The sequence below is a fragment of the Lithobates pipiens genome, unplaced genomic scaffold, assembly GCF_037356315.1.
Source record: "Lithobates pipiens isolate NorthernLeopardFrog02 unplaced genomic scaffold, aLitPip1_a1.2 Scaffold_3, whole genome shotgun sequence".
Lineage (NCBI taxonomy): Eukaryota > Metazoa > Chordata > Amphibia > Anura > Ranidae > Lithobates > Lithobates pipiens.
In genome coordinates this window covers 18,518,987-18,543,841 of record NW_027507790.1, presented here as the reverse complement: position 1 = coordinate 18,543,841, position 24,855 = coordinate 18,518,987, and the positions used below count along the sequence as shown (strand labels likewise).

Here is a 24,855-nt window from a genome sequence, read left to right as displayed (position 1 = left end):
TCCTAACAATGAACCATGTGACAAGGTGAGAGCACCTATGCAGGCTCGAGTACCAAGGATTCAACTGATCTGAAAGCTGCAGAAGGAGCCTCAGTGGCTATGGTGCAGCCACAAATATTGATAGATGAATCATTTAGAGAAAAAACCTCCACAGAAAAGAGTTAAAGTAGAACTAAAGGAGGGATAACTCACCTTCCCAATGCTCCCCTTTTGGCGCTGGCATCTTTTTCTATGTGCCGGGTTTCAGCCATCTAAACTGGCTACCGCGGGATGATGTCACTCCTGTGCATGGACAGGAGCTAGCTATCCTGGCACACAGGATTGGCTCAGCCACTGTAAGCTGAGCTGTGCATGCACAGTTCAGTTTACAGTCCGAGGATCACTGTGAGCAGGCAAGTAGGTATGTTTTATGAAAGAAGAGACATTAAATGTCTCTTCTGCAATAAAATGCCCGCCCTCTCACAGTGTAACATAGCAGAACTTTAGTTCCTCGTTAAAGGGGTTGTAAAGGTTTGTTTTTTTATTTTCTAAATAGGTTCCTTTAAGCTAGTGCATTGTTGGTTCACTTACCTTTTCCTTCGATTTCCCTTCTATATGTTTTTTTTTCTTTGTTTTCTTTGTCTGAATTTCTCATTTCCTGTTCCTCCTCAGTAAGCTAGTTAGTAAGCTGTTCTGACTGACTAAACACAGCTTGGATGATGGTGTGAAGTTTACTGAGGAGAAACAGGAAGTGAGAAATTCAGACTAAGAAAAAAAACATTTAGAAGGGAAACACTGGTGAATGTAAGCACTTTATTAAGGCATGTATTTGTAAGATTTCACTAAGACACAATATGTTCTTACATATACTGTATTCAAAAATACTTTGAATGATTTTATTATAACCTATATTCTTCAAACATTTTAAATGTTATAGCTCTTAAAATTTAAAGTAGAACAAACCTTCCTATTCTTTACAGCCACCTTAGCCTCTGATTCATCTGCAGCTGCCAAAGTGTTGCACATTGCATCAGTTATGTCACCAGCCATTTGATGGTTTGACAGTTCAGCTGAGAGCGCAACCATCTGACAGTTTTTCACAGCATGTATTAACTGTTTTGGGAAATAGATAAATTGGTGGGTTTAGTTCTGCTTAAACATGAGCACATATCAGAAGTACACATGTCTAAAGGGAAGTTGGGATTTCTTTTGCCATCTTTTTAACTTAGAGCATAAATGGCTTACATTTTTCTTTGGTTAGATTTCTCCCACTGTGGTTGTGTGTCCCTATACAGTAGCTATTTTTATTTTATATAGCCATAACATACAAATCCTTTACTGCATGTTATTTTAGAAAAATATTTGTACACTAATATTTTTGCCAGGCACATTCCCAACTCTTTAAAAAGTAAAATGCTAATGATTAGCAACACATTTAACCACTTCAGCCCCGGAAGATTTTACCCACTTCATGACCAGATCACATTTTGCGATTTGGCACTACGTCGCTTTAACTGACAATTGCACGGTCGTGCGATGCGGCTCACAAACAAAATTGACGTCCTTTTTTTCCCCACAATTTTGAAAAAAACGCATTCTTTTTTACATTCTGCTATAATAAATATCCCCCAAAAATATATAAAGAAAAAATGTCCTTAGTTTAGGCCGATACGTATTCTTCCACATATTTTTGGTAAAAAAAATCGCAATCAGCGTTTACTGATTGGTTTGTGCAAAAGTTATAGTGTTTACAAAATAGGGGATAGTTTTATGGCATTTTTATTAATATATATATATTTTTTTAAATGGCGGCGATCATCGATTTTTATCGTGACTGCGACATTATGGCAGACATATCAGACATTTTTGGCACATTTGTTGGGACCATTGTCATTTATACAGCAATCAGTGCTATACAAATGCACTGATTCCTGTGTAAATGACACGGGCAGTGAATTGGCTCAACCACTAGGTGGCAGTGTGGGTGTTAAGTGTGTCCTGGGGCGTGCTTCTAACTGTGGGGGAAGGGGGGCCATGTCACTGATCCCTGCTCCGATCACAGGGAGCAGAGATCAGTGACACTGTCACTAGGCAAAATAGGGTGATGCTTGTTTTTTTTTTTTTTTGAAACAGCACAAGTTTATTGAACAACTCAGTTATAACAAGATATTACAGTAGGTACAAACATTAGCCTCCTCATAGGTGATGGACAGAAAAACAACGTACATTAAGGAAAATTCCTGACAATGATAATATATACTCCAATATAGCTCACTCCACACACGTATGCAGATTTTCCACCCACCTATCCCATATTTTGTGGTATTTGGCTGGACACCCACGATTTCTATACACAAGTTTAATCAAGGGTAGCTTATTATTAACGCCCATTACCCATTCCCGCATAGTAGGCATGGTTGGACGCATCCAGTATTTAGCCACAAGCTTTCGTGCGGTAAACAGCGTAGAGTGCAAAAATGTAGCCAAGTATTGATCAACAGAGGTATCAGGAAATATACTAAGTAGGCAACTCTTAGGGTCAAGTTGAAGGGGTGAACCCATGTGGTCATGTAGAAACCCGACAATCTGCCCCCAATACTCCTGGACCAATGGGCATTGCCAGAGAAGATGGTAGAAAGTACTAGTCGTACAAGAGCAGCGGGGACACCTCGGGTTATAGTCAGGATGATACTTAGCTATCCGGATAGGGGTGAGATAGGACCTGTGTATCACATAGTACTGCGTTAGTCAGTCAGGTAGGCTAAGCAAAGCCTGTTTAACGTTCTCAAGGGCATCCTCCCATTCCTCACCGTCAAAGGGACCTATGTCCTCTTTCCATCTCAACCTGGCCTGTTCAGTGGTTTGCGCCACCAAGCGGGCCCGGAGTAGGCCGTATAGAGTCGAGATCAATTTAGCCGGTTCGTCTCCCATAATTACATCTGTCAAAGCTAGCGTCTGTACATGCGGGAAGTCCGGAGCAAATTGCGCACGGAGCGCGTGTCGCAATTGCAAGTAGCGAAAGTGCATATGAGGGGGTATGTTAAATTCCACTTGTAGGGAGGGAAAATCCCTTACGCCCATAGGAGTCACCACCTGATACAGAAAAAGTATCCCTCTAGAAGCCCACAAGTCTACATCAGGTAAGCCGGACAACTCACGAAGCAGGGGGTTGCGCCATAGCGGTGTATGTGAGTGGTAATAGTCAGCTCCCAGTAATCTAAGGGCTAGTTTCCAAATACTCCGGTGTTGTGGCAGGATCCGGGACCGGGCATCCCTAACCCCACCACCCCGAAAAATCATCTGAAGGGGAGTATCAACAAGGGATTCAGCCCTCCCGCCCACCAAGGCCTGATATCTGTGACTATCCGCTCTATGGAGGTGATAAAAATGGGAGATCTGGGCTGCTATGTAGTATGTGTGGAAATCAGGGAGAGCCAGTCCCCCCATAGATGTCGGGTTTTTAAGTGTGTTCCATGCCAACTTATGTCTAGATGGGCCCCAGATAAAGGTGTTTAAGACACCGTCTAATGTTTTAAAGAACGCCACGGGGACCATAACAGGGGAATGCCAAAGTACATAAAGGAGTTTCGGCAGGAGGATCATTTTAGTAATATTGATCTGTCCCATAACCCCAATGGGGAGACGGGACCATGCCTTAGTCTTCTCCCGCACATACAAAAGCAATGGTTCAAGATTAAGATGAATATACTCCCCAGGTTCCCTCGTAACCTGCACTCCCAAATACTGAATGGAGGATACCCTGGAGAGCGGGAGAGAAGCTGCATCCCGGTCCGGGGAGAACAAGTCAATGGGTAGAACCTGCGACTTGGTCCAATTAATACGCAGACCGGAATGACCACCAAACTCCTCTATGACCCCCAGGGCAGCCTCCAACGACCGACCCGAGTCTTCTAAATACAGTAAGGTATCATCCGAATACATACTTACCGATTCCACCAGAGAACCGCATCGGAGGCCTACTACAGCCGGGTGTGCCCGAAGTGCAGCAGCCAACGGTTCTGCCGCCAAAGCATATAACATAGGAGAGAGCGGACAACCCTGACGTGTGCCTCGGCCCAACTGAAAGGGGTCCGACACCCATCCGTTAACCGCTACTCTAGCCATTGGGCGATAGTATAGGAGAGTAATCCATTTAACAAAATTGGGGCCAAACCCAAATTTACCCAAGCATTCCCAAAGATAATTCCACTCAATGGAATCAAACGCCTTAGCGGCATCCAGTGACACCACCACCCTCGAGCCCAATCTGTCATGCTCAGCCTGGATGTTCATATATAACCGGTGGATATTAATAGCCGTATTTTTCCCGGGCATAAATCCCCTTTGATCCGGGTGAACAAGTGATAGGATGACTCCACTCAGATGGGTGGCAAGTACTTTAGCCAAAATTGTAATATCTGCTTGAAGCAGCGAGATGGGGCGATAGGAATCCGGGGAGTGGGGATCCTTTCCTGGCTTGGGTATCACTATAATAACTGCCTGCCGTAGAGTATCTGGTAGGGACCCGGAGTCAAATATGTGTGTATATAATCTCAACAATTCTGGCACTAGTGTCTCAGAGTAGTGGGCATAGAAATCCAGAGGAATACCATCCAGTCCAGGGGCCTTAGCCGTTGCAAGGGATGCCACCGCTAGCCTAATCTCATCTGCCGATAACGGGGCCTCAAGAGACTCACCCTGAGCCTCAGACAGGTGGGGAAGAGAGATATCTCGGAGGTAGGCCCCCGTCTCAGTTCTCGGCCTATGTACCTGTGACTCATAAAGGGCAGCATAGTAAGCACGAAACATGGTGGCCACTGTTTGCGGATCAGTTACCTCCTCACCCCCAGTGTCAGTCAACGAAACCACCACTGGGGGCTTGGAGTCCCGATGCGCCAAGTAGGCCAGCAACTTTCCCGCCCTCTCTCCTTGTTCAAACACCCGTTGCTTAACAAAAAACAACTTTTGCTTAGCCTGTTCAATGTGGAGGTGATCTACTAGCCTTGTGTGGTGACGTAATACCTGGGCCTTAGCAGGTGTGGGGTCAGTAGTGAAGTCAGTGGTCACCGAGTCCAGCTCCCGTAGGGCATTAGATAGCAGAGTCTTGGATTTACGCTTCAACCGGTTAATCCGGTGTGTAAAAGTGGAGCGTACGTGCAGTTTAAAAGCCTCCCAGGTACAGTCAACCGGAGCCGTCCCCTGATTAGTAGTAAACAAAAACCCCCATTCGTCCACTAAGTCTTCACTGTCACTCAAGGGGGTTAACCAGAAGGGGTGAAGCCGCCATGGTTTCGGTCCAGTAGGTCGGGTCAAGGAAAAAATTGCCCAGCAAGGAGCGTGGTCTGAAAATGATCTAGCGTAATAGCCCGTGTCTACTAGCCTGGGTAACAACTGGGCGGACACAGCAATATAATCTATACGTGACATGGTGGAGTGAGTTGCAGAGAAACAGGAGTAAACACGTTGAGCCTGATATTTAAATCGCCACAGATCTGTAAGAGAGAATTCTTGAAACGTGCGACCCAGGCCAGTATCTCCCGGTAAATGATCCCCTCTTGGAGAGCTCATTCTATCCACCCCCGGATTCAAAACCATATTAAAATCACCCAGCCAAATTGCTGGGACATTAGGGTGTTGAGCAATAAAAGATAATCCCTCTGTAATTAGTCTATGATCGTAAGGCGGGGGTATATAATAGGCGAGAATAATGTACAATAAGCAGTGGATAAATATATATCTGCCCTGCGGGTCTGTCTGCAAAGAAACCAAGGAAAACTGTGCCGTCTTAGATATCAATACAGACACCCCGCGAGAATAGGACGTATGGGTGGCGTGGTAGGCCCATCCAATCCACGGGCGACGCAAAGCTATTTGCAATGTCCCAGTTACATGCGTCTCCACCAGAACTGTGATATCCGCTCTATAAGTTTTGAGACACCCAAACACTGCCGCCCTCTTAATTTTATCCCGAATCCCCCTGACATTCCACGTCAGCAACTTCAGGGTACCCATTGCGTGGTCTCAGCCAATATCACAAGGAGAAAAATAGTATCCAAACCACCCGTCAAAGCAGTATCCATTCCCATATTCATCAGAGTATACATGAAAAAGAGACATTTGTCTGTTCCATAACCAAATAAAGCTTGTGCCATAAACTAAGCATAAAACATAACATACTATAACATAATAACTACAGCTCATCCCCACCCTCCCTGCTCTCAGCCACCCCAACTTGGCTGGAGCTCCCTTCCCAAAACAAACCATAGAACACTAGGCAATGTCAATAACAATAAGCCACGGGGGTGGACTTTGCCAGATATGGACTCAGTGACAAGACCAAGTCTTCTCCCGTCATAACCCGGCTTGTAGGCCGGAGCCGGACCATGCGTCCATTTCCCACCCCACTCCCATTGGTGTGGTGCCCAGTTCAGCAGCGGGACATAACAGTCCAAGAAAGGGCATATATTAGGAGAAAGTCAAAGTTCTGCAGTCCCATGCAACAAGTCCAGAAGACCCGCGTCCCCCCCACCCCCCCAGGGAAAGGGCCCAATAAAGCCCGCCAAGCGGGTCCCCCAAACTAAGAGGGAGGGGGAAGGGGTATTGTGTAGCGAACCAGGGGGATGCCCGCAGAGCGTGGCCATAGGCAGCAGTATATGTTCAGTCAACAAGAGCATCGGCCATCCATGTTAGAGAGGGGGAACAGAAGCATCAATTCAGGGACTGAGGATAGTAAACCACACATAGGCAGTCCAACAGCGATCTGCTCGCACACGGGCAAATATAGAGAGGGGTGAGCAGATAGAGTACTCACAAATCTTCCAATGATTTTAGTCTCGAGGTGGCCGATTTCGAGCCGCGTCCCTCTGGTCCAACCAGGAAACCGCCATCTCAGGATCCTCAAAAAAGTAGGCCCTATCTTCCCCCACTACGCGAAGTCTGGCCGGGTACAACATGGCGTACTTGAGGTGATGTGCCCTGAGGCGCCTCTTGACTTCCACAAATCGGGAACGACGTTTTTGAACTTCTGCGGAAAAGTCAGGAAACACTGAGATATGTCCGTTCTGAAACGGGATGTTGCCTTTTTCACGCGTAAGGCGAAGGATGGCATCCCTATCCCGGTAATTTAACAGCTTAGCAATGCACGTGCGAGGAGGTGCCCCCTCCGGCGGCGGGCGGGCAGGCATTCTGTGGGCCCTTTCAATAATAAATGAGGTAGAGAACGCTTCCCTACCGTAGGCCTTAATCAGGAGAGATTCCAAAAATGTCGCCGGGTCAGCCCCCTCGGAGTCCTCTGGCAGGCCGATAAAGCGGAGGTTAGATCTGCGGGCCCTATTCTCAAGGTCGTCTTGTTTCTGGGCCAGCTGCTGGAGCTGCCTTTGCATATCCTCTTGGGCATGTCACAGAGGGAACAGGACATCTTCGGCCTGACTGATCCGGGTTTCAGTTTCCTTCACTCTGCCATGCAGTTTGGCCATGTCCTGTCGGATAAGTGAAACATCCACCTTAACCTCCTCAAGTTTAGTTGTCAGTGTGGTCTGGCAGGTAGAAATCGCCTCAAGCACCTTCGCCGTGTCTGAGGTAGCAGGTTCTGCAGCCGGAGTGGACTGTCCGCCATGTTGGCCCTCATGGTCCCGCCGGAACTTTTCAAGAGATGCCGCCGCTGCAGACTGCTTCTTCGTCGGAGACATCGTCCCAATGTATACACAAGAAGGTAGCGGGTATTACACCGGTAAAATCGTAGGTAAAACAGTCAGTGGGCACCCAGGATCACTACAGGAGATCGCGGTAGGAGTGGAGCTCAGGTCACAAGCGTCCTACTCCATTGCTGTCCAGGCCACGCCCCCAGGGTGATGCTTGTTTACATTACCACCGTTCTTCCTCCCTGTGAGGCGATTGCGGGTATCCATGCGGTGATCGAGTCCGCGGAAACTGCGACCCCGACTCACGGAGCTTGCCATGCACCCGCTTGCCGGCTCCTAAAGGGCAACGTACAGGTACGTGATTCTTCCTGTACGAGAACTTTTGCTGACGTATATCGTCACGAGGCGGTCGGCAAGCGGTTAAAGGAACTGTATGGTCACATGTCTTCTTTATTTTGAGTATGAATTACTTTTCTTTTTTGTTTAGAAACTGTTTGAGAAATGACGTATGTCAGATACTATTAGTGTCAGTTCACACTGCCGTGACTTGGGATACAACTTGTCAGCCCTCAAGTCACCCCAAGTTGTTTGACATTGGGAATTACATTGTATTCAATGAGAGCCGTCTTAATGTACACTACTGAAATCGCTCTGAGTTCAGAAAAGGTTCCTGTACTACTTCAAGCTGACTTCTAGGCAACTTGTACCCATAGAATTCAATGGAAGTTGCCTCCAAGTCGGATCTCCATCTATATTGAAGCGACTTTACAGGAAAATAAATTAGATTACCCAGGCAAACCCCTCCCTCACAGAGAGCTGATTATTCTGTGATTGGCCACAGCATAAGTCGCCTGTCCCGGAGACAACTTTAAGTCCTGTTGTAAGTTGCTTAAGGTCGCGCTGAAGTCGCCTCTAAATCGCCTTGCAAAGTCATGCTGTAAGTCAGGTTGCCCCTGTGTGAACCGAGCCGCACAAAATATAAACATCCATGTTTACAAAAATAGTATACTTTAAGTAGACATAAAAGCTGATAAGTTTATGTTTTAATAAACATAGATCAAATGGAGAAAACATTTTTTTTTGTTCTAAAATATGTTCATCTAATAACAAACACAAAATAAAATGTAAATTAAAAAAAAAAAATTATATAATTAAAAAAGGGGACATATCAATTACGATCATGCCAACAATACCATAATAAGAAATATGCACAAAAATAAAATAAAAAAAAACATCAGCCTGCTATTGTATTGAAAATAGAAGACCAGATATCCCATTTTGCATGAAAGGTATACATTGATTCAGAAAGAGTGTGAAAAATCATCTTTGACAACATAATAGCATTGATACTGTCTTTAATCTGAACAAAAATGTACAGATGGATTTTTCCAATTAAAGTGGTTGTAAACCCTTACAACACACTTTGACCTACAGGTAAGCCTAGATTAAGGCTTACCTGTAGGTCCAAGAAATATCTACTAAACCTACACAGTTTAGGAGATATTTGCCGAAAGACAGGCACTGCTGTCTACGGCGCATGTGCCGCAGACAGTGGCGCGCAGGCGCACTGAGAGTGGCACCGTCAACGGCGAATATGCCGTGCGTGTCGGTTCCGGTGCGCATGCGCGGGAGTGGCGTCATCGCGGCTTCGCCGAATGACAGCGGTGGAGCAGCGAGACCCACCAAGAAGATGGATGCGCCGGACTACAGGGGACAGCGGTGACATCGCTGGCTCCTGTGTCAGGTAAGTGACACATAATGGACTACTATGCGATGCATAGTAGTACATCATGCTTTACCTTTGCAGGGAATGAAAGAGGAAGTAAACTCATCAGGGTTTACTTCCTCTTTAAACGCAATGGCTTACATTGTGGCTACACATAGCGTGTGGATTAATCTTTCGAACGATGAAGGTACATTGGAAATAAGAGCAAATAATAAACTGATAGTTGGTTAATAATAGAGTTAGATGATAACAGAGAGGCTAAGTTTGATACTTTTTGCAATGTTGGTTGTAACTTTTCAAAACCCCAAGATATATGAAAAAAAGATCCTTTGTCACTGCAGCCTCTAAAACAGCAATCAGAGGCCACTGAAAACATGTTATATAATTAACATGGTGTAAAATACCATCTAGATCAGAGGTGCCAACCAGTGGCCCGCGGAGCCCTCTGATGGGGCCCGCAACCTCCTGCTCTGGGATGGCGGGTAGGCAAGCCCAGATTGTGGGTTGCCAACTCGCAATCCCAGAGCATCAGTGTTGTGAATAAATCCACTGGTAGAGCTTCTGTTAAAAAGGAAAAAAAGCCATTGGTAGAGAAAGCAAGTGGCTGCAGAGCTGCATAAGCCGATGCTTCCTGCATAGCGCCAACTCCTATCACAGGTGGTGTGATACCAAATGCAATCTATCTGGGACATCAGCCAGCGATACCTGAATGGAACACTGTTATTAAAGGTTAGTTTATTACTTAAATCACAGTGTATATATATGGGCATATCTGTTTTGCGGTGGTTACTGGGTTGCTTTCAAACTGATCAGCAGGTGCAGCGCAGAACACCTGCGGGTTACCTGCACTGAGCTATAGACTTCTGTTATTACCTGCAAGTTTAGTGTGCTTTCAGAAAGTGCACCACACCTGCAGGATATAATAGAAGTCTATGGCAAAGTACAGCTAACCTGCAGGAAAGCCACAGGTGCACTTGTCTGCACCCTCTGTGTGGGTAAACCACAGCACATCAGTGTGAAACAGCCTTAGGCCCTATTGACACTATTGGTCTGACCCTCCATTCACCTCTATCGAGCTGCAGATGTAAACGTACTTCTGGCCATTTACACCCCACCTACAGTACAGACGAAAAGTTTGGACACACCTTCTCATTCAAAGAGTTTTCTTTATTTTCATGACTATGAAAATTGTAGATTCACACTGAAGGCATCAAAACTTGTGGCCCGCGACCGGTTACCAAGTCGCTTAAGTGGCCCTCACGCTTCAAAAGCTTGGGCACCCCTGATCTAGATAAAACTTTTATAGCTGTTTCTCTAATAAAGGAGAAAATGTATGCATTTACGGAGACTACATATCATACTTGACCATTCCTCAAAAGAGAATTTTTCTCCACATCCCTGTTCACATTTTATCTCATATGACATTTTTTCAACTGTGGGAGTGGATAATAGAAGAAATAAAGTGAAGAAATAAGGCCTTTCCCTCTAGGGGAACTTTTGCTGATTTTTTCTAAGGGAGTAGGAAGTTTAGGCAATGTTAAAGTTTAATACGAAGCAATCAATTGCCTAATCTCATAATATATATGCATTTCATAATATGGAAACTTCTTAAGAGTATGGTGTCTTGAAAACTAAAATTATCTTGGAGGGAAGAATGGGTTGTACATTTATTAGGCATCCACCAAGAAAAATTATCTGGATTGTAAAAAGCAGCAGCTAATTTTGGGTCACCTAGAAATTAAGTAATTGGAGAGACAGGATTAACCAGGTGGTGTTTATGTTTATACAGATTCCATAATTGTAGGGATTGGGTCACCAAAGAGTTAAAGGGGGTTAAGGCTGAGTGAGAAAGTATATGGGACCACAAAAGTCTCGGAAGATAATATGGATATATAGAAGCCATTTCAAATTTAATCCATGGGATCCATGGGATCTTGGGGTGAGGAATATTCCATTGTGCGAGTTGAGAAAATCATTTACTTCTCTGATATGAACATTTCAGAAAAGTCTTATAAATAAAACAAACCTCTTTCCTCTCTGCTTCTGTCATACCAAACCGATAATGTCCAAGAAGAAAAGGCCAGACTTCTTTTCTGATCTCATGCTGAATGCCTCCATAATAAATGAGCCGTAATAATTCTTTTTCTTCATAATTCTGATCAACCAGAAAGAAACATTAGTAAAAAAGTTGAGAAAGTGGGTCACTATTAGAATATAAATGTAACATTTACTAACATTTTCAACAAGTGAACTCTCCAGAAAAATCTGGTTGCTTGGCTGTCATGCCCTTTGGTTTCATTAGTGGGCAGGATATTTGGTATTGACAGATGATGACCTGTAGGTCGAAACGCGTCGGGAAGACTCCGCCACTGCCTATTTCCTTTGACATGTTCATTAATTACAATGGAAATGTGAGTTTGATATTTTATTTTTATTAAAGTAATTTTTTTAAACGTTATTACACTATGTCGGCTCTATCCTTCCACTTTCATGCCTGAATTGATGCCGGAGCTGTCTTTCTAAAAAACGGTGATTGTACGCAGTCCGCCATATTGAATGAACCACTTGCTTTGGGACCCCTTTAATGATGGAATGCTGAATCCAGAGTCGCAGTAGTTGGAATTACAAGCCATTACTGACCCCTTAGATATAAGTCTATTCGGGTCATTCCTATCTGGTAAGCCTGCGCTTCTTAAGGTGGTGGGAGCTACACTGCGGTGGAATTACCTTTTGTTACAGTAAAGTGGGACTCTGATTGTCACCGAAGTTTGCTGGGACTCACATCTGCACGTTTAGTTTTATTGATATATGAACTTTATTGCCTATATATTTACTATTTTGTTTTCTTTATATTTTGTGGTTATCCCCATATTTGGGGTCATGTCTTATTAATTTGTTATAGTTATATGTACACATTAGTTTTCTAAGTTTTGTCACTTTGAGCCACCTTTTTTTTGAGTTACAGTCACATATGCTTGGCGCTTACACTTCACACTTTGACGTTTTTACAGCTAAAAAGATCCCACTTTTAGCGTGTTGGCAGCCTTTCTCTGAATTTTTCTCTTTTGAGTTTTTTGACTACTGCGCAGTGTTATTGTATATATATAGCTCCTTGGATGTTTTGAATGCTGTATCTATGTTCAACGGAGCGGTTTCACCTCATCGACTTTTCCCTTTTCATATTCATGCACAAATTTATTTGGACATTGATGGAACTGATTTGTTTAATCTTTTGTTTTTTTTATGGTCATATAAATAAGTCTGTGTTTTAACTGTCACTCTATACATATGTTGGCGCTACACTTGATATACACTTTTGACCAAGGTCCGCTATATATACTGCCTTTGTGTGAGCTGCCTTTTATTTTTCTTTATTTAGGAATAGTGCAGATTTTGTCATGTATTTAATAAAGTAGATTAGAGTGCCTGACTTTCCTAATCTGCTTAATTCTTCTGGGTTGGTTACTCAGAAAGTATAAAGTAATTTTAACAGCAAGGCAAATAGCATATTAATACCTTCACACCTTCTGATTTTCTTTTTTTTACAAACAAAAGCCCCAAATAGTATATATATATATATATATATATATATATATATATATATATATATATATATATAGCTGTATAGATATAGATAGATATCTATATCTATATATTAATCAAATAATGGTATGTGCATATTTCTTGCTGTTACTATACCCTACCACCAAACAAAAAACCAAACGATTGCAAAGATACTACATTTATGTTGTTTGTAACAGTAGTGGGTGCAGAACCAATATTGATTTGTTATCCTACCATAAACTCACCGACACTGATACAAAATTTTAATGTTTTTTTTAACCACTTGCCGACCAATGACGTACTTGTACATTGCTAGACTCATGCCTACAGCTGCAGCCATAATCCCCCAAAAAAGTATAAAATAAAAATAAAAATAAACAAACACCTAATTTAAAAAACCCCATTAAATTGCCCCCGTCCCTGCCTACTTGCCGCACAAAAGCAAGGGCATGCGTCAATCCTGCACGTGCGCAAACAGCGATCATCCCACACATGACCTCCTGTGTAAATCTAAAGTGGTAACCTGTAAAGGCTTTTAAAGCTTCGGCTATGAATAGTAAAATTGACACCATTTGTCGCCGTTACACGTGTGTTTTAAAGTATTGGTATCTATACTTATACTTACTTGGCGTAACATCATCTTTTTTATTCTATATATATTAATGTAATGTGTTTTTTTGCATTAAATTCTAAAAAGTGTATATTTTCAAAAAACACTGCGTTTGAAAAACAGCTGCGCAAATACTGTGTGACATAAAAAATTATTCTCTAGGGCCTCTACTTTAAAAAAATAGATAATGTTTGAAATCCTCTATCAAAAAATACTGATTGTAAATAAAATATGCCAAAAAGGCCTGGGGATTAAGTAGTTAAATCCTACCAAAATACACTGTCCTTTGACCCTAACCTTTACTCTGACCTCGATCAAACCCTGATTTAGCTATTATGTCTTTATCTTTTCTATTTTTTCACACACTTTATTATTTATAATTTTCTCCTCTAGCAAGGAGAACAAGATACAATGTGCAAGTATGCACTCAGCACAAATACGCAAAAAGTTAATATATGCTTGTTGTGTACAAGTTAAAATCATTTTTTTTTGCTAGCAAATTACTTAGAACCCCCAAACATTATATATATTTTTTAACACCCTAGAGAATAAAATTGCAGTCATTGCAATACTTTCTGTCACACCGTATTTGTGCAGCGGTCTTACAAGTGCACTTTTTTTTGGAAAAAATACACTTTTTTTAATTAAAAAATAAGACAACAGTAAAGTTAGCCTAATTTATTTTATATTGTGAAAGATAATGTTACAATGAGTAAATTGATACCCAACATATCATGCTACAAAATTACGTCTGCTCATGGAATGGTTACATATTTTTACCCTCAAAAATCTCCATAGGCGATGTTTAAAAATTTATACAGGTTACCAGTTGAGTTACAGAGGTCTAGGGCCAGAATTATTGCTCTCTCTATTGAGCGCAGCGATACCTCACATGTGTGGTTTAAACATTGTTTTCATATGCGGGTGATACGTATAATGTTTTTCTTATATATTTGATTTTTTTTATTTTGACTCTGTTTTTTTTTGGATCATGTAAATATCCCTTGTAATAGAAAAAAAGCATGACATGACCTCTTAAATATGAGATCTGGGGTCAAAATGCAATAATAAAAAAAAAAGTAACTTAAAAAAAAATCTCCTTTAAGAGCTATGGGAGGAAGTGACGTTTAACGTCGCTTCCGCCCTCTCATGCCATGGAGCCAAGCAAGGGCCATCTTCCCCTCAGTCAGCAAACAGGCATCCACGGGAGAGGACGCGATCGTCTCCGGCGTTACTGGTGGGTCTGGTAAGCGGCAGAGACGACCAGAGAGCATGGTGGGTGGGCACCTCACTTTTATCTTAAAGAGAAACACACAGCGTTCCCGAAAATACCGGGGTTATGGCAGCTAGCCCATAGTCAAAGTATTGATGTACGGGTACGTCGTTTTGTGTGAAGTGGTTAAGACCCACTTGTGTGAGGCCGTATATACAGTATGTGTACATTCAGTGGATGGAGGTTAAGAGTAAAGTCAGCACTGGCAACTTATATTTTCCCTCACAACAGCCCTTATATCAAAGGTATATTTATTCTTTAGACATCCATGTTATTTTTAGGTGTACTTACTGTGCTGTCTTCTAAATACTTTTGCCATAACTCTACAGTTAGGCCTCCACTGGCATCCACTGGCACATCAGGATACACAATTTTATGATTTACCAAAGCTGATAAATGTGTTCTCACAGTAGACAGATGTCTGCAGTAGGCCAGCCCTAGAATAATTATAATAGTTAACATTAGAAATACTTACTTAATAATTATTTAAAAAAGAACACAACTGCTGCAGGTACAAAGTGTTTCCACTTCCAATTAGTGTCTGATCTTCCTGCCTCCTTCCACCCCCACACATTCTTATTGTCCCCTCATTTATGAGGGGCTGCCTCACTGGAAAATACAAATGTGCAAAGGGCAAAAAAAAAAGGCAGGCAAGCTTCTGGACTACCTGATATGTATGTTTACCTATCAAAAAAGCTGGCATTTGTAAAAGTGTAAATAAATAAAGTCGCGCTACGGACTACCCACCCTGTGAATAACTGAAATAAGTGAATATTGGAAACGAATGAAAAAATGAAAATATAAATATAAATTAGTGAAGTTAAAATTTAAAGGGGTTAGAGCTGCCTTTACCTAGAACCTCCACCGCCTAAAATGGGGGGGGTATTAAATTTAAAAGATATGAATAATAGGCTGTGGCGCTAAACCCAAAATTATATACCATATACCTGGCATGTTATAGCCTGTCTGTGAAAAAATATATAATGTAACTCTAGTTAGTGATCTATATGCAAATTATATAGTGCAAAATTATAACTCAGTGCTGAAATATTATTTAAGCATTATAAAATTAGAATAAAAAGTAATAATTGGTATGTGCAAATACGTGCTGACACTACTGTGTCAAATTAATATAAATTACATGTGACAATAGCACCGAAATTCATTCAGGAATTCATACAAAAGTAATTAATGCCAAAATCATTGTGCATGGAAAAAACTTTAAAAGACGCACCTAGGATCATTAAAAATGTCCCATATAATAGTGTCTTAGGTAGCAGTAACACAAAATAAAGTGGAGCTCCAGAAGACATCACTCTGACAAAACGCGTAGGGCGTGGCTACGTTACGTGCACCTTTCCTACAGCCAGAAAGCGGCCGGTGGAGGTTGTTTACATATAACGCAAACTTTTTAACTTGCAAATGTGAGTAGTTTTTACACTTAATTATATAAAACGATTGTTTAAACGTACTACACCATGGATGTGTTTTTCCCTCTAATGCACATACCAACGGAGTTTATATAAATTGAAGAGTGAACATTTCCCCAGCGCACCAGCAGCAGAATCCAGATAGCAGCACAGTGGCTCATACTGTGAAATCCCATCCAACCCCACAGGGGTACAAGTTCTGGTGAGAGCATTCACATTACCACAGCACTGAGTGGCGCACCGGGGACGAGTGTTTTCTCTGCATTGAAGATTGGCACTTTCTGCACTAGTCACTTTATTTTGTGTTACTGCTACCTAAGACACTATTATATGGGACATTTTTAATGATCCCAGGATGCGTCTTTGAAAGTTTTTTCCATGCACAATGATTTTGCCATTAATTACTTTTGTATGAATTCCTGAATGAATTTCGGTGCTATTGTCACATGTAATTTATATTAATTTGACACAGCAGTGTCAGCACGTATTTGCACATACCAATTATTTACTTTTTATTCTAATTTTATAATGCTTAAATAATATTTCAGCACTGAGTTATAATTTTGCACTATATAATTTGCATATAGATCACTAACTAGAGTTACATTATATATTTTTTCACAGACAGGCTATAACATGCCAGGTATATAATTTGGGGTTTAGCGCCACAGCCTATTATTCATATCTTTTAAATTTGTAAAAGTGGGATATTAGAGCAGTTTAGATTATAAACTTTTGAACCAGGAGGCAACCTCTGCCCACCAGGGTAGGGACGGTTTCCTGCTAGCTAAAGGGATAATAGACTAAATAAAATGTGTTGGCGTGCTGCAGGGATTAGTGGCTATGGTTAAAGACGGGTTTAATGTTATATTGCAACACACAATTCCACATATGAATGTTAAAAAATAAAGAACTGTAAGGGGTGAATTGTAAAAAAAGGAAGCAATTTATAAGCTGAGCAAGATGACTGCTGTTCTCCAAAGTGAAACAATAAAACAAATATCATACCACCATCACAAATAATTTACTACAGAGAACTTCCTAACGGCAACTGCCAGGTTATGCCTCAGCAAGTCTCCTGTTTTTTTGTCACACGGGGAAGCCCTCTTCTGCTGAATGGGTGGGGTGAGCCGCTATACATATCATACAAACCTAATAAGTTGGATGTGTTTACAAAGATATCATTGAGCTTTCTCTTTGCTGTTCAGATTTTACTGTATGTGACATTGCAAAATGTAAAATATGCTCATACACTGTTTTGTACCATTCCTTTTTCTTTCTTTAAAAAGTAAAAAAAAAATGGAAAGCGAAAAATAATGCTCATCTTTTAGTTTCCTTTCACAAATGATCCCAGTACATTAAATTTCTCTTGGGTCATTATTAGACAAGTTTAGGCCTACAAGTGCGATGGATATATAGCACTCAAAAAGAATAATTCAATAAAACCGGAGAAATGTAAATGAGTACAAAATTAGAGATGTTCCAAAAAGCAACATTCCAGTCAATGCAAAACTCAACAAGAATATTAATTAAATCTAAATCTACTCCCATCTCAATTCTAAGCCAATTCTAACTATCCTGTAAAGCAGGGGTACTGAATTAAAATTCACGGAGGACCAGTCAGTAAAATTTTCCTTCTGCAGAGGTTCGATCTTATTTTTGTTCTATGACTCGAGTCCTCCACATCACAGCCCCCTTTTCATCTGTGTCTTCAGCCCCGTTTCACATCACAGAGCAACCCCCCCTTTTACATCACAGTCTCCCTTGCAATCACAGCCCCCCATCCCCCTCCTTACATCGCAGCCTCCCTTGCAATATCAGACCCCCCCCCCCCTCACATTACAGCTCTCCCCTTTCTCACATTACAGTCCCCTTGCAATCACATTTCCCCCACCCTCCTGACATCACAGCCCCCTTGCAATCACAACCCCCCCCCCACATCACAGTTCCCCTTGAAATCACAAACCCCAACATCACAGCCCCCCCTCCTCATATAGCAGCCCCCTTTGCAATCAAATAAAAGCTCCCCCCAAACACAATCCCTTCATACAATCACAGCCCTCCTTTAAACCAAAGTCCCCACTGCAGTTACAGTTCTTCCCCCTTTATAGTCCTACCCTAACACTGCACAGCAGAGAGCAGAGGCATGGTAGATTGTATTCCTCTTATGTGTGTACTTACCTGCTGGCCGTCACTGCTGAACTCACAAAGAGCTGGCCAACTCTTCTGGTTAATAAGCGAGTGATTGGTTGCTAGGACCGCCTAGCATCATAGCAACCCATCAAACGCTTATTGACAGGTTGGGCAGCTCCCGCTCCCCCTGTAGACCCACTCACCCCCTGCCGCTTTCCTGCTGTGAGTTTAACAGCAGTGGAGGCAGTAAGCAGACGAGTACACACAGAAGAGAAATCCTCCCTGACGTGCCTCCTGCCCTCTGCCGTGCTGTGAGTTTAACAGCAGCAGTGGCGGCAGCAGGACAGGAATCCACTCAGGTTGCCCAGTGGTGCCGCTGCGGTCCAGACAGGACTGTCACTCAGATCTTGGTTCGCCATTTAGTGATACCTGCTGTAAAGAAAAAATGGCTATACTTACCTATGCTATAGGTGAGCCGGTCCCGTCACATGATCTCTCTAGCAATTGGCTTCAGAGGGAACAGGAGAAATCACCAACAGCTGCAGTGCCTGGGCAATATAGTCCCCCTGTATGCTTACTATGGGAAATCCATTTTCGGCTGTCCCTCCTCTACACTGAAGCAGTCAATAGGAAACTGTCAAGTGACTGAATGAGAGCGGCCTCAGATTAGGTAAGTATACTGATATTTCTTTAATAGGGTAGCTAGAATGGGCTTGGAATAGGGGTTGGAGTAGGTTTAAGCTTAGTTAGTATTTGACTGGAATTCCACTTTAGGCTCTTCTTGACCTTTAATGTATAAGCCCAACTGTCATTAAATTTTTACTGACATATTCATTCCTGATAAGCATGATATGTACATGTGCTTACAGGCATTTATTTTATACTATTCTAAAAATAAGGCAACAGGGTGATCTTACTACTAAATATTAGGATTTTTTGTTTCCCTGGAAAAATCTATTTCTTGGCATACATCACAGGACACAAAGGTTAGATATACAGGACTACTTGGGTTATGCCACCACCTTTAAGTCAGTGGACACTCCCAGGCATAACCCCTTCCAGATCTAATAAGCCTCAGTTTTGTAGCAAAAAATGAGAACACAGACAAGAGGGGAGGAATTGCCCTGTGATGTACTACTCCAAGAAAAGGATTTTACAGGTGAGCCAAAATCCTTATTTTTTTTTTTTATTGTACATCACAGGACACAGAGGTCTTTGGTATTCATGGCAAGATCGGATGACCCAAAACACTGAACACAAAGTTGGTAACAGTGCAACACGGCCAACATGTCCAGATCCAAAATAGAACTAGAGGGGGCCTCAGTACAAAGCCACATGCAAGACCTTCAACCCAAAACTAGAATCCACAGAGACATGAACATCTACCTGGTAACACTTAGCAAACATGTGAAGAGAGGGCCAGGTAACAGACTTACAAGTTTGATGTTGAATGGTCGGCAAACACTACATACTCTGTGGAATGGACCTTGACTGGGAATGGAGGAGCCTTGCCCTTTGCAGCATAGGCCTGAGAAAGGAGTTGATAAATACTTCTAGAAATTGTGATTGAGAAGCAGCCTGACCCTTAGCAATCTTTCATTAGGATTAGTACAATAAGATGGTAACACAAACCACCTTAAGTTGGAAAAAGGACAGATGCCTTAACACCACCTTATCCTGGTAAAGAATATAGAAATGTTCCATGGAGGTTAGTGCAGCCAACGCTGAGACCCTATAAGCCAAGGAAAAGGAAAAAAACACAACTGTACATTTAAGGAGCAAAATGGGAATCTTTTAAAGGGTTTCAAAAGTCTGCAAAAGAGAATAAAGAGGAGCTGCACCTTTAAAAAATTTTTTAACTTTTAATAAATGGACACTTACCTGTTCCAGGGTCCAGCGATGTCATCCTCTGTCAGGGAATTGGGAAGTGAAACGTTGCGACTTCACTGCCCGGTGCCCTACTACGCATGCGCGAGTCGCGCTGCGCGTCTCCACTGGTCCTTGCTGTGTCCTGGGAACTGTGTGTTTCTCAGAAAACAACGGGGGGGGGGGGGGGCTGGGGCATCTGCGGCTAGCTAGTCCGGGAAGTGGGTGCAGATAACTGAAAGGTGCCAATTGTGGCACTGGAGGGGGGAGGGATCAGATGAGCGGACCTTCCACTTTAGGGCGGAGGTCCGCTTTAAGGTCCTACAGAGACAAGGGGGACTACACAGGCCAAAGAATCCATCTGACACCCTGCACAAAGACTATACCCATAGAATGAGATGCAACAGATGAAAAAGTATGACCAGGGCAGAGCTTTGTCCTTTGCTAGTACTTAAGGCCAGAGACATCTCCACACCAGACTGAAGAAATTGCAAAATGCTCCCCATGACATACTGTCGGTAATGAATCCTACCAGCCTCACACCGGGTGAAATAAAACTTCTATGTACGCTGGCATGCATTCCTGAAGTTCAACTTTGTAAACCTTGAGGAGACTAGGAATAACAGAGTCAGATAATGCCTTAAACCTGACGACTAGGGCTTCAAAAGACATGCCTTCAAAGCCATAGCCTGTAAACCAGCTCGTCTGCCAAGACATTTACGATGTCTGGATGCCACATAATTCTTGGCCAAATAGAAGTGATGAGAATCACTGAAATTTTGTCCACCATTATCTTGCCCAACAAGCTGTAGGGGAACCAATCTCAAAGAGTCACCAGGGCATCTACTGCAAATGCTTAAATATCTTTGGTAAAAGGCTAAGTTCACCTTGTTTTTTTTCTAAATTCCAGCTTTCCTATGTACCAATATACCATTAATGTACCACCGCAGAAAAGAAAAAGCTTTCAATATGTCCAAGACCAGGTATTACTTAAGCTTTCAGTTTGTTGTGTAAAAAACTCCATTACTTCCTGATACCTGTGCCTCAAAATTGGGAAAACCGTTAAGACACAGGAAGGAGTTTACCAGCTGGCCTCATTAGCACACACTCTACACCTGCCCTCCCTCAACAGGAGATTGCTACCACCCAACCACCCACCCTGTGCTCACGCAATACTTATTAGTCTATATATCATTATCTATTCTCACTAAATACACAACCAGTGATTGATTTTTTTGTGCTTTCATCTTGGCAGTGTGTGCAGGCGCTGCCAAAGGCAATGCACTATGGGCGATCTCTACAAGAAGTTATCTCAAACTTAAACTCAAATAGGCAGGTGAAACTTCAAAGCTGCCATAGATGAGGTGATAGATAAGCACATTTGGATGGCTGGGGCAGAAATGACATTAGAAACGGCTTCTATGTATTATGAAAAGGGAAATTCTGCCTGAAAAGTAGAGCTACATGATTAATTGGTAAAGAATCGAGACCGCGATTGAACCCCCCCTGCGATCTTAACACAGCATTTCCTTGATTCAGTGCATAGTTTTCTGCTCAAGCTGACAGCTGTCAAAAAACAAAAACAGGCAGCCTGCCAAGTTTATCACATAATCGCTCAGGTGAGATAAAGAGAACCATTATAACATTTCGTTCTTTTAGAGCAAAGGAATGAACTTCTGTCTGAATATGAGGGCAGTTTAACCACTTAAAGCGGAGGTCTGCCCTGACAAAAAATTAAAAGTTAGCAGCTACAAATACTGCAGCTGCTGACTTTTAATATATGGACACTTACCTGTCCAGGAAGCCTGCAATGTTGACACCCCAGCCGATCGGTGCAGTTGCCGTCATTGCTGGTAAGGGAACCCGGCGGTGAAGCCTTTTGCCTAATATGGGGGGGGGGGGGTGAGACGAATAAGCGGAAGTTCCACTTTTGGGTGGAACGCCACTTTAAAGACTAAACCTTTTTCTTACACCTGTTGCTTACAAGTTAAAATCTGTATTTTGTGCTAGAAAATTAATTAGAACCCCAAAACATATATATATATATATATATATATATATTTTTTTTTTAGCAGAGACTCTATAGAATAAGAGGTTGTTGCGATATTTTAAGTCACACTGTATTTGCGCAGCGGTCTTTCAAATGCAATATTTTTGAATTAAAAAAAACTAAACAGTAAAGTTAGCCCAATTTTTTGTTTAATGTGAAAGATGATGTTATGCTGTGAGAATCGCGAGAGAATCATGATCTTTATTCTAAGCAAAAAAATTGTGATTCTCATTTTAACCAGAATCGTGCAGCTCTACTGAAAAGGTTAACTTAGCCTTTAAGGACAAAAACCTGACTAGCTTGTTGTTGAATCTGGACTCCAAGAAATCCACCTCTGGAGTTCTCCCAGTGCTGACAACCATTGAAAACACCTCTGCATTGAGAGCCCATTCACCTAGATTGACTGAGAAAGTCCACCTGCCAATTTTCCACAGTGGCAGTATGAAACAAAGTCCATGGGAGAGATTTCCAGAGAGATACAGGAAGGCACATCCATCGCCCAAGGACACTAGCTATAAAAATAGAGGCTAAGTTGAGCTGGGAGGGGATTCTTGACTTTTTGGCCAATGTTCATTCACCTGAAGGTAGTAGGAAAATCCAAGTAGTAATGCATATCTCTAAGTCCTCTGTGTCCTGGGATGTATGATTAAGAAACATTTATTAAAGAAAACTATCTTGCACATACTTACACCCATAGAAGGCTCTTGAGACAATCTGATACTTCATATTGTCACATAACATTTTGAGAGGAGCCCTAGAAAGAGATTTAAATTAAAATAAGTTACTTTCAGTAATAAAAAAAAATTTGGAGGACCAATAAATACAGGATGTGTGTCAGCATATCAGGGAATACAACCTGGATATAGCAGGTTAGGCATGCATTCCTACATCACGTTCTGTTAAATGTGCTGCACACATACATACACAATGCAAAGTTGCAAATCCATTTCCCATATGCACAAGAGTGATAGCAAGCTGCAGGCAGCTGTACTGTACCTAATATCACCATATCCTAAACTAGTAGCCACCCTCTGTCCATCTGCCCCTGCTTATACTATTGCCAATTCAAGTTTGACCTCTAGAGTGCCTTCAAAAAGGTGTTTTCCAGTTTTGTTACACTACAGCTTGGAATTAAAATAGTTTTTTTTTTTTAGCTTTGTCATGTGATATACACAACATCCCTAGGACTTTGAAGGTGCAAAATATTTTAATTGTGAGAGAAGCAATTATTAGACAAAGAAACAGAAATCTTGAGTGTGCATAAGTATTCCTTTGACTGGTGAGAGCATCTCCAACAACTTTGAGGGGTGATCAGATCCATTTTATGAACCCTGCAGGGGGTAAAGTAGGCTCTGTGCATCTTGAATTGGATGAGTCTGTCCCAGAGAAAGTAGTTGTTTAAAGGGAGAGTCTCAAATATCCAACCAATCCTCCCCATCAAGGTCGGGTATGTCAGCCAATCATTTACACCAAAGGGAGGCCAAGTCCATAAGACTAGCCATACATAAGTGATTATATAAAACAGACATTGGTTTTGCTGAGCATTCGGAACACAGAATCCCCTCATGGTCTGAGATGGAGAGGACCACGGGTGAATGAGAAAATTGGTAACTAAAAGGATGGGATAATTGCCAGTAATGGAATAAATACGTAGCTGGGACATTGCATTTCATGTGAATATCAGAGAAGGAAAGTAATTTCCCTTGGTCAACCAGGTGAGACACTAATTTAATTTTATATTTTGTCCAGGACTGAAGGTCTGGAAGAGTATCTAAATGGGGTAAATGAGACAAGGTGGGATCTCGGCATAGTGGGGTGTTCGGGGAGAAATCCTGCGAAATGCAAGTTTAAAGACATTTATGCTGCACTTTACATTTATATACAGTATATACAGTATGTTTTGTACATACACATCAATCCCTGCCCTCAAGGAGCTTACAATCTAAGGTCCCTAACTCACATTTATACATACACATACTAGGGCCAATTTAGACAGGAGTCAATTAACCTACTAGCATGTCCTTGGAGTGTGGAAGGAAATTGGAGTACCTGAAGACAACCTACGCAGGCACAGAAAATGGGGGGGGGGGGGGGGGGAATGTGCAGACAGCACATGTGGGACTTTAAATGAGGACAAATCTAGTGTGCCTCCATCCCTAAAGTCGGTTAATAAAAAGGGAGTTTGGGACTTTAAATGAGGTTCCAGACCTGGTGGAATTGTGTTAGAAGCAATCATATGTTTAATAACATAGGAAGTGGATACATGTAAATGCATGGGTCATAGGATTGCACATGGATAGACATATCAAGCAAGGTCATAAAAAACAGATAGATCATATCAACTTGTTAACACATGACAATATGGCAGTGCATATCTCTAACATGGTACATCAAGGCTACAAACAATATCAACTTAAAGACACATGACAAATAACGAAAATCGGTGAGCAATTTCCATGGAACCATATAAATGTATACACTAGTCTAGGAGCAGCACAATACATAAACATGGTATCATGTGGGTAAATAAGTAAAAAAAGATAAAAATATGGTTGCTTAGGAGATATAAAGTTAATTGGTTGCT

General features: G+C 42.0%; 1 protein-coding gene across 2 annotated transcripts in view; it reads right to left on the bottom strand.

The window, feature by feature from the left end:
• The window catches only part of SGSM1 (small G protein signaling modulator 1), a 364,300-nt gene that overhangs the window by 73,955 nt on the left and 265,490 nt on the right, over positions 1-24,855 (bottom strand). For both annotated transcript variants that reach the window (XM_077461348.1, XM_077461349.1), the window contains 3 exons: positions 22,961-23,025; positions 15,084-15,229; positions 11,372-11,500 (listed from right to left, as the gene is read on the bottom strand). In XM_077461348.1, the coding sequence (XP_077317474.1) occupies positions 11,372-11,500; positions 15,084-15,229; positions 22,961-23,025 (340 nt within the window). The remainder of the gene's footprint in view (positions 1-11,371; positions 11,501-15,083; positions 15,230-22,960; positions 23,026-24,855) is intronic.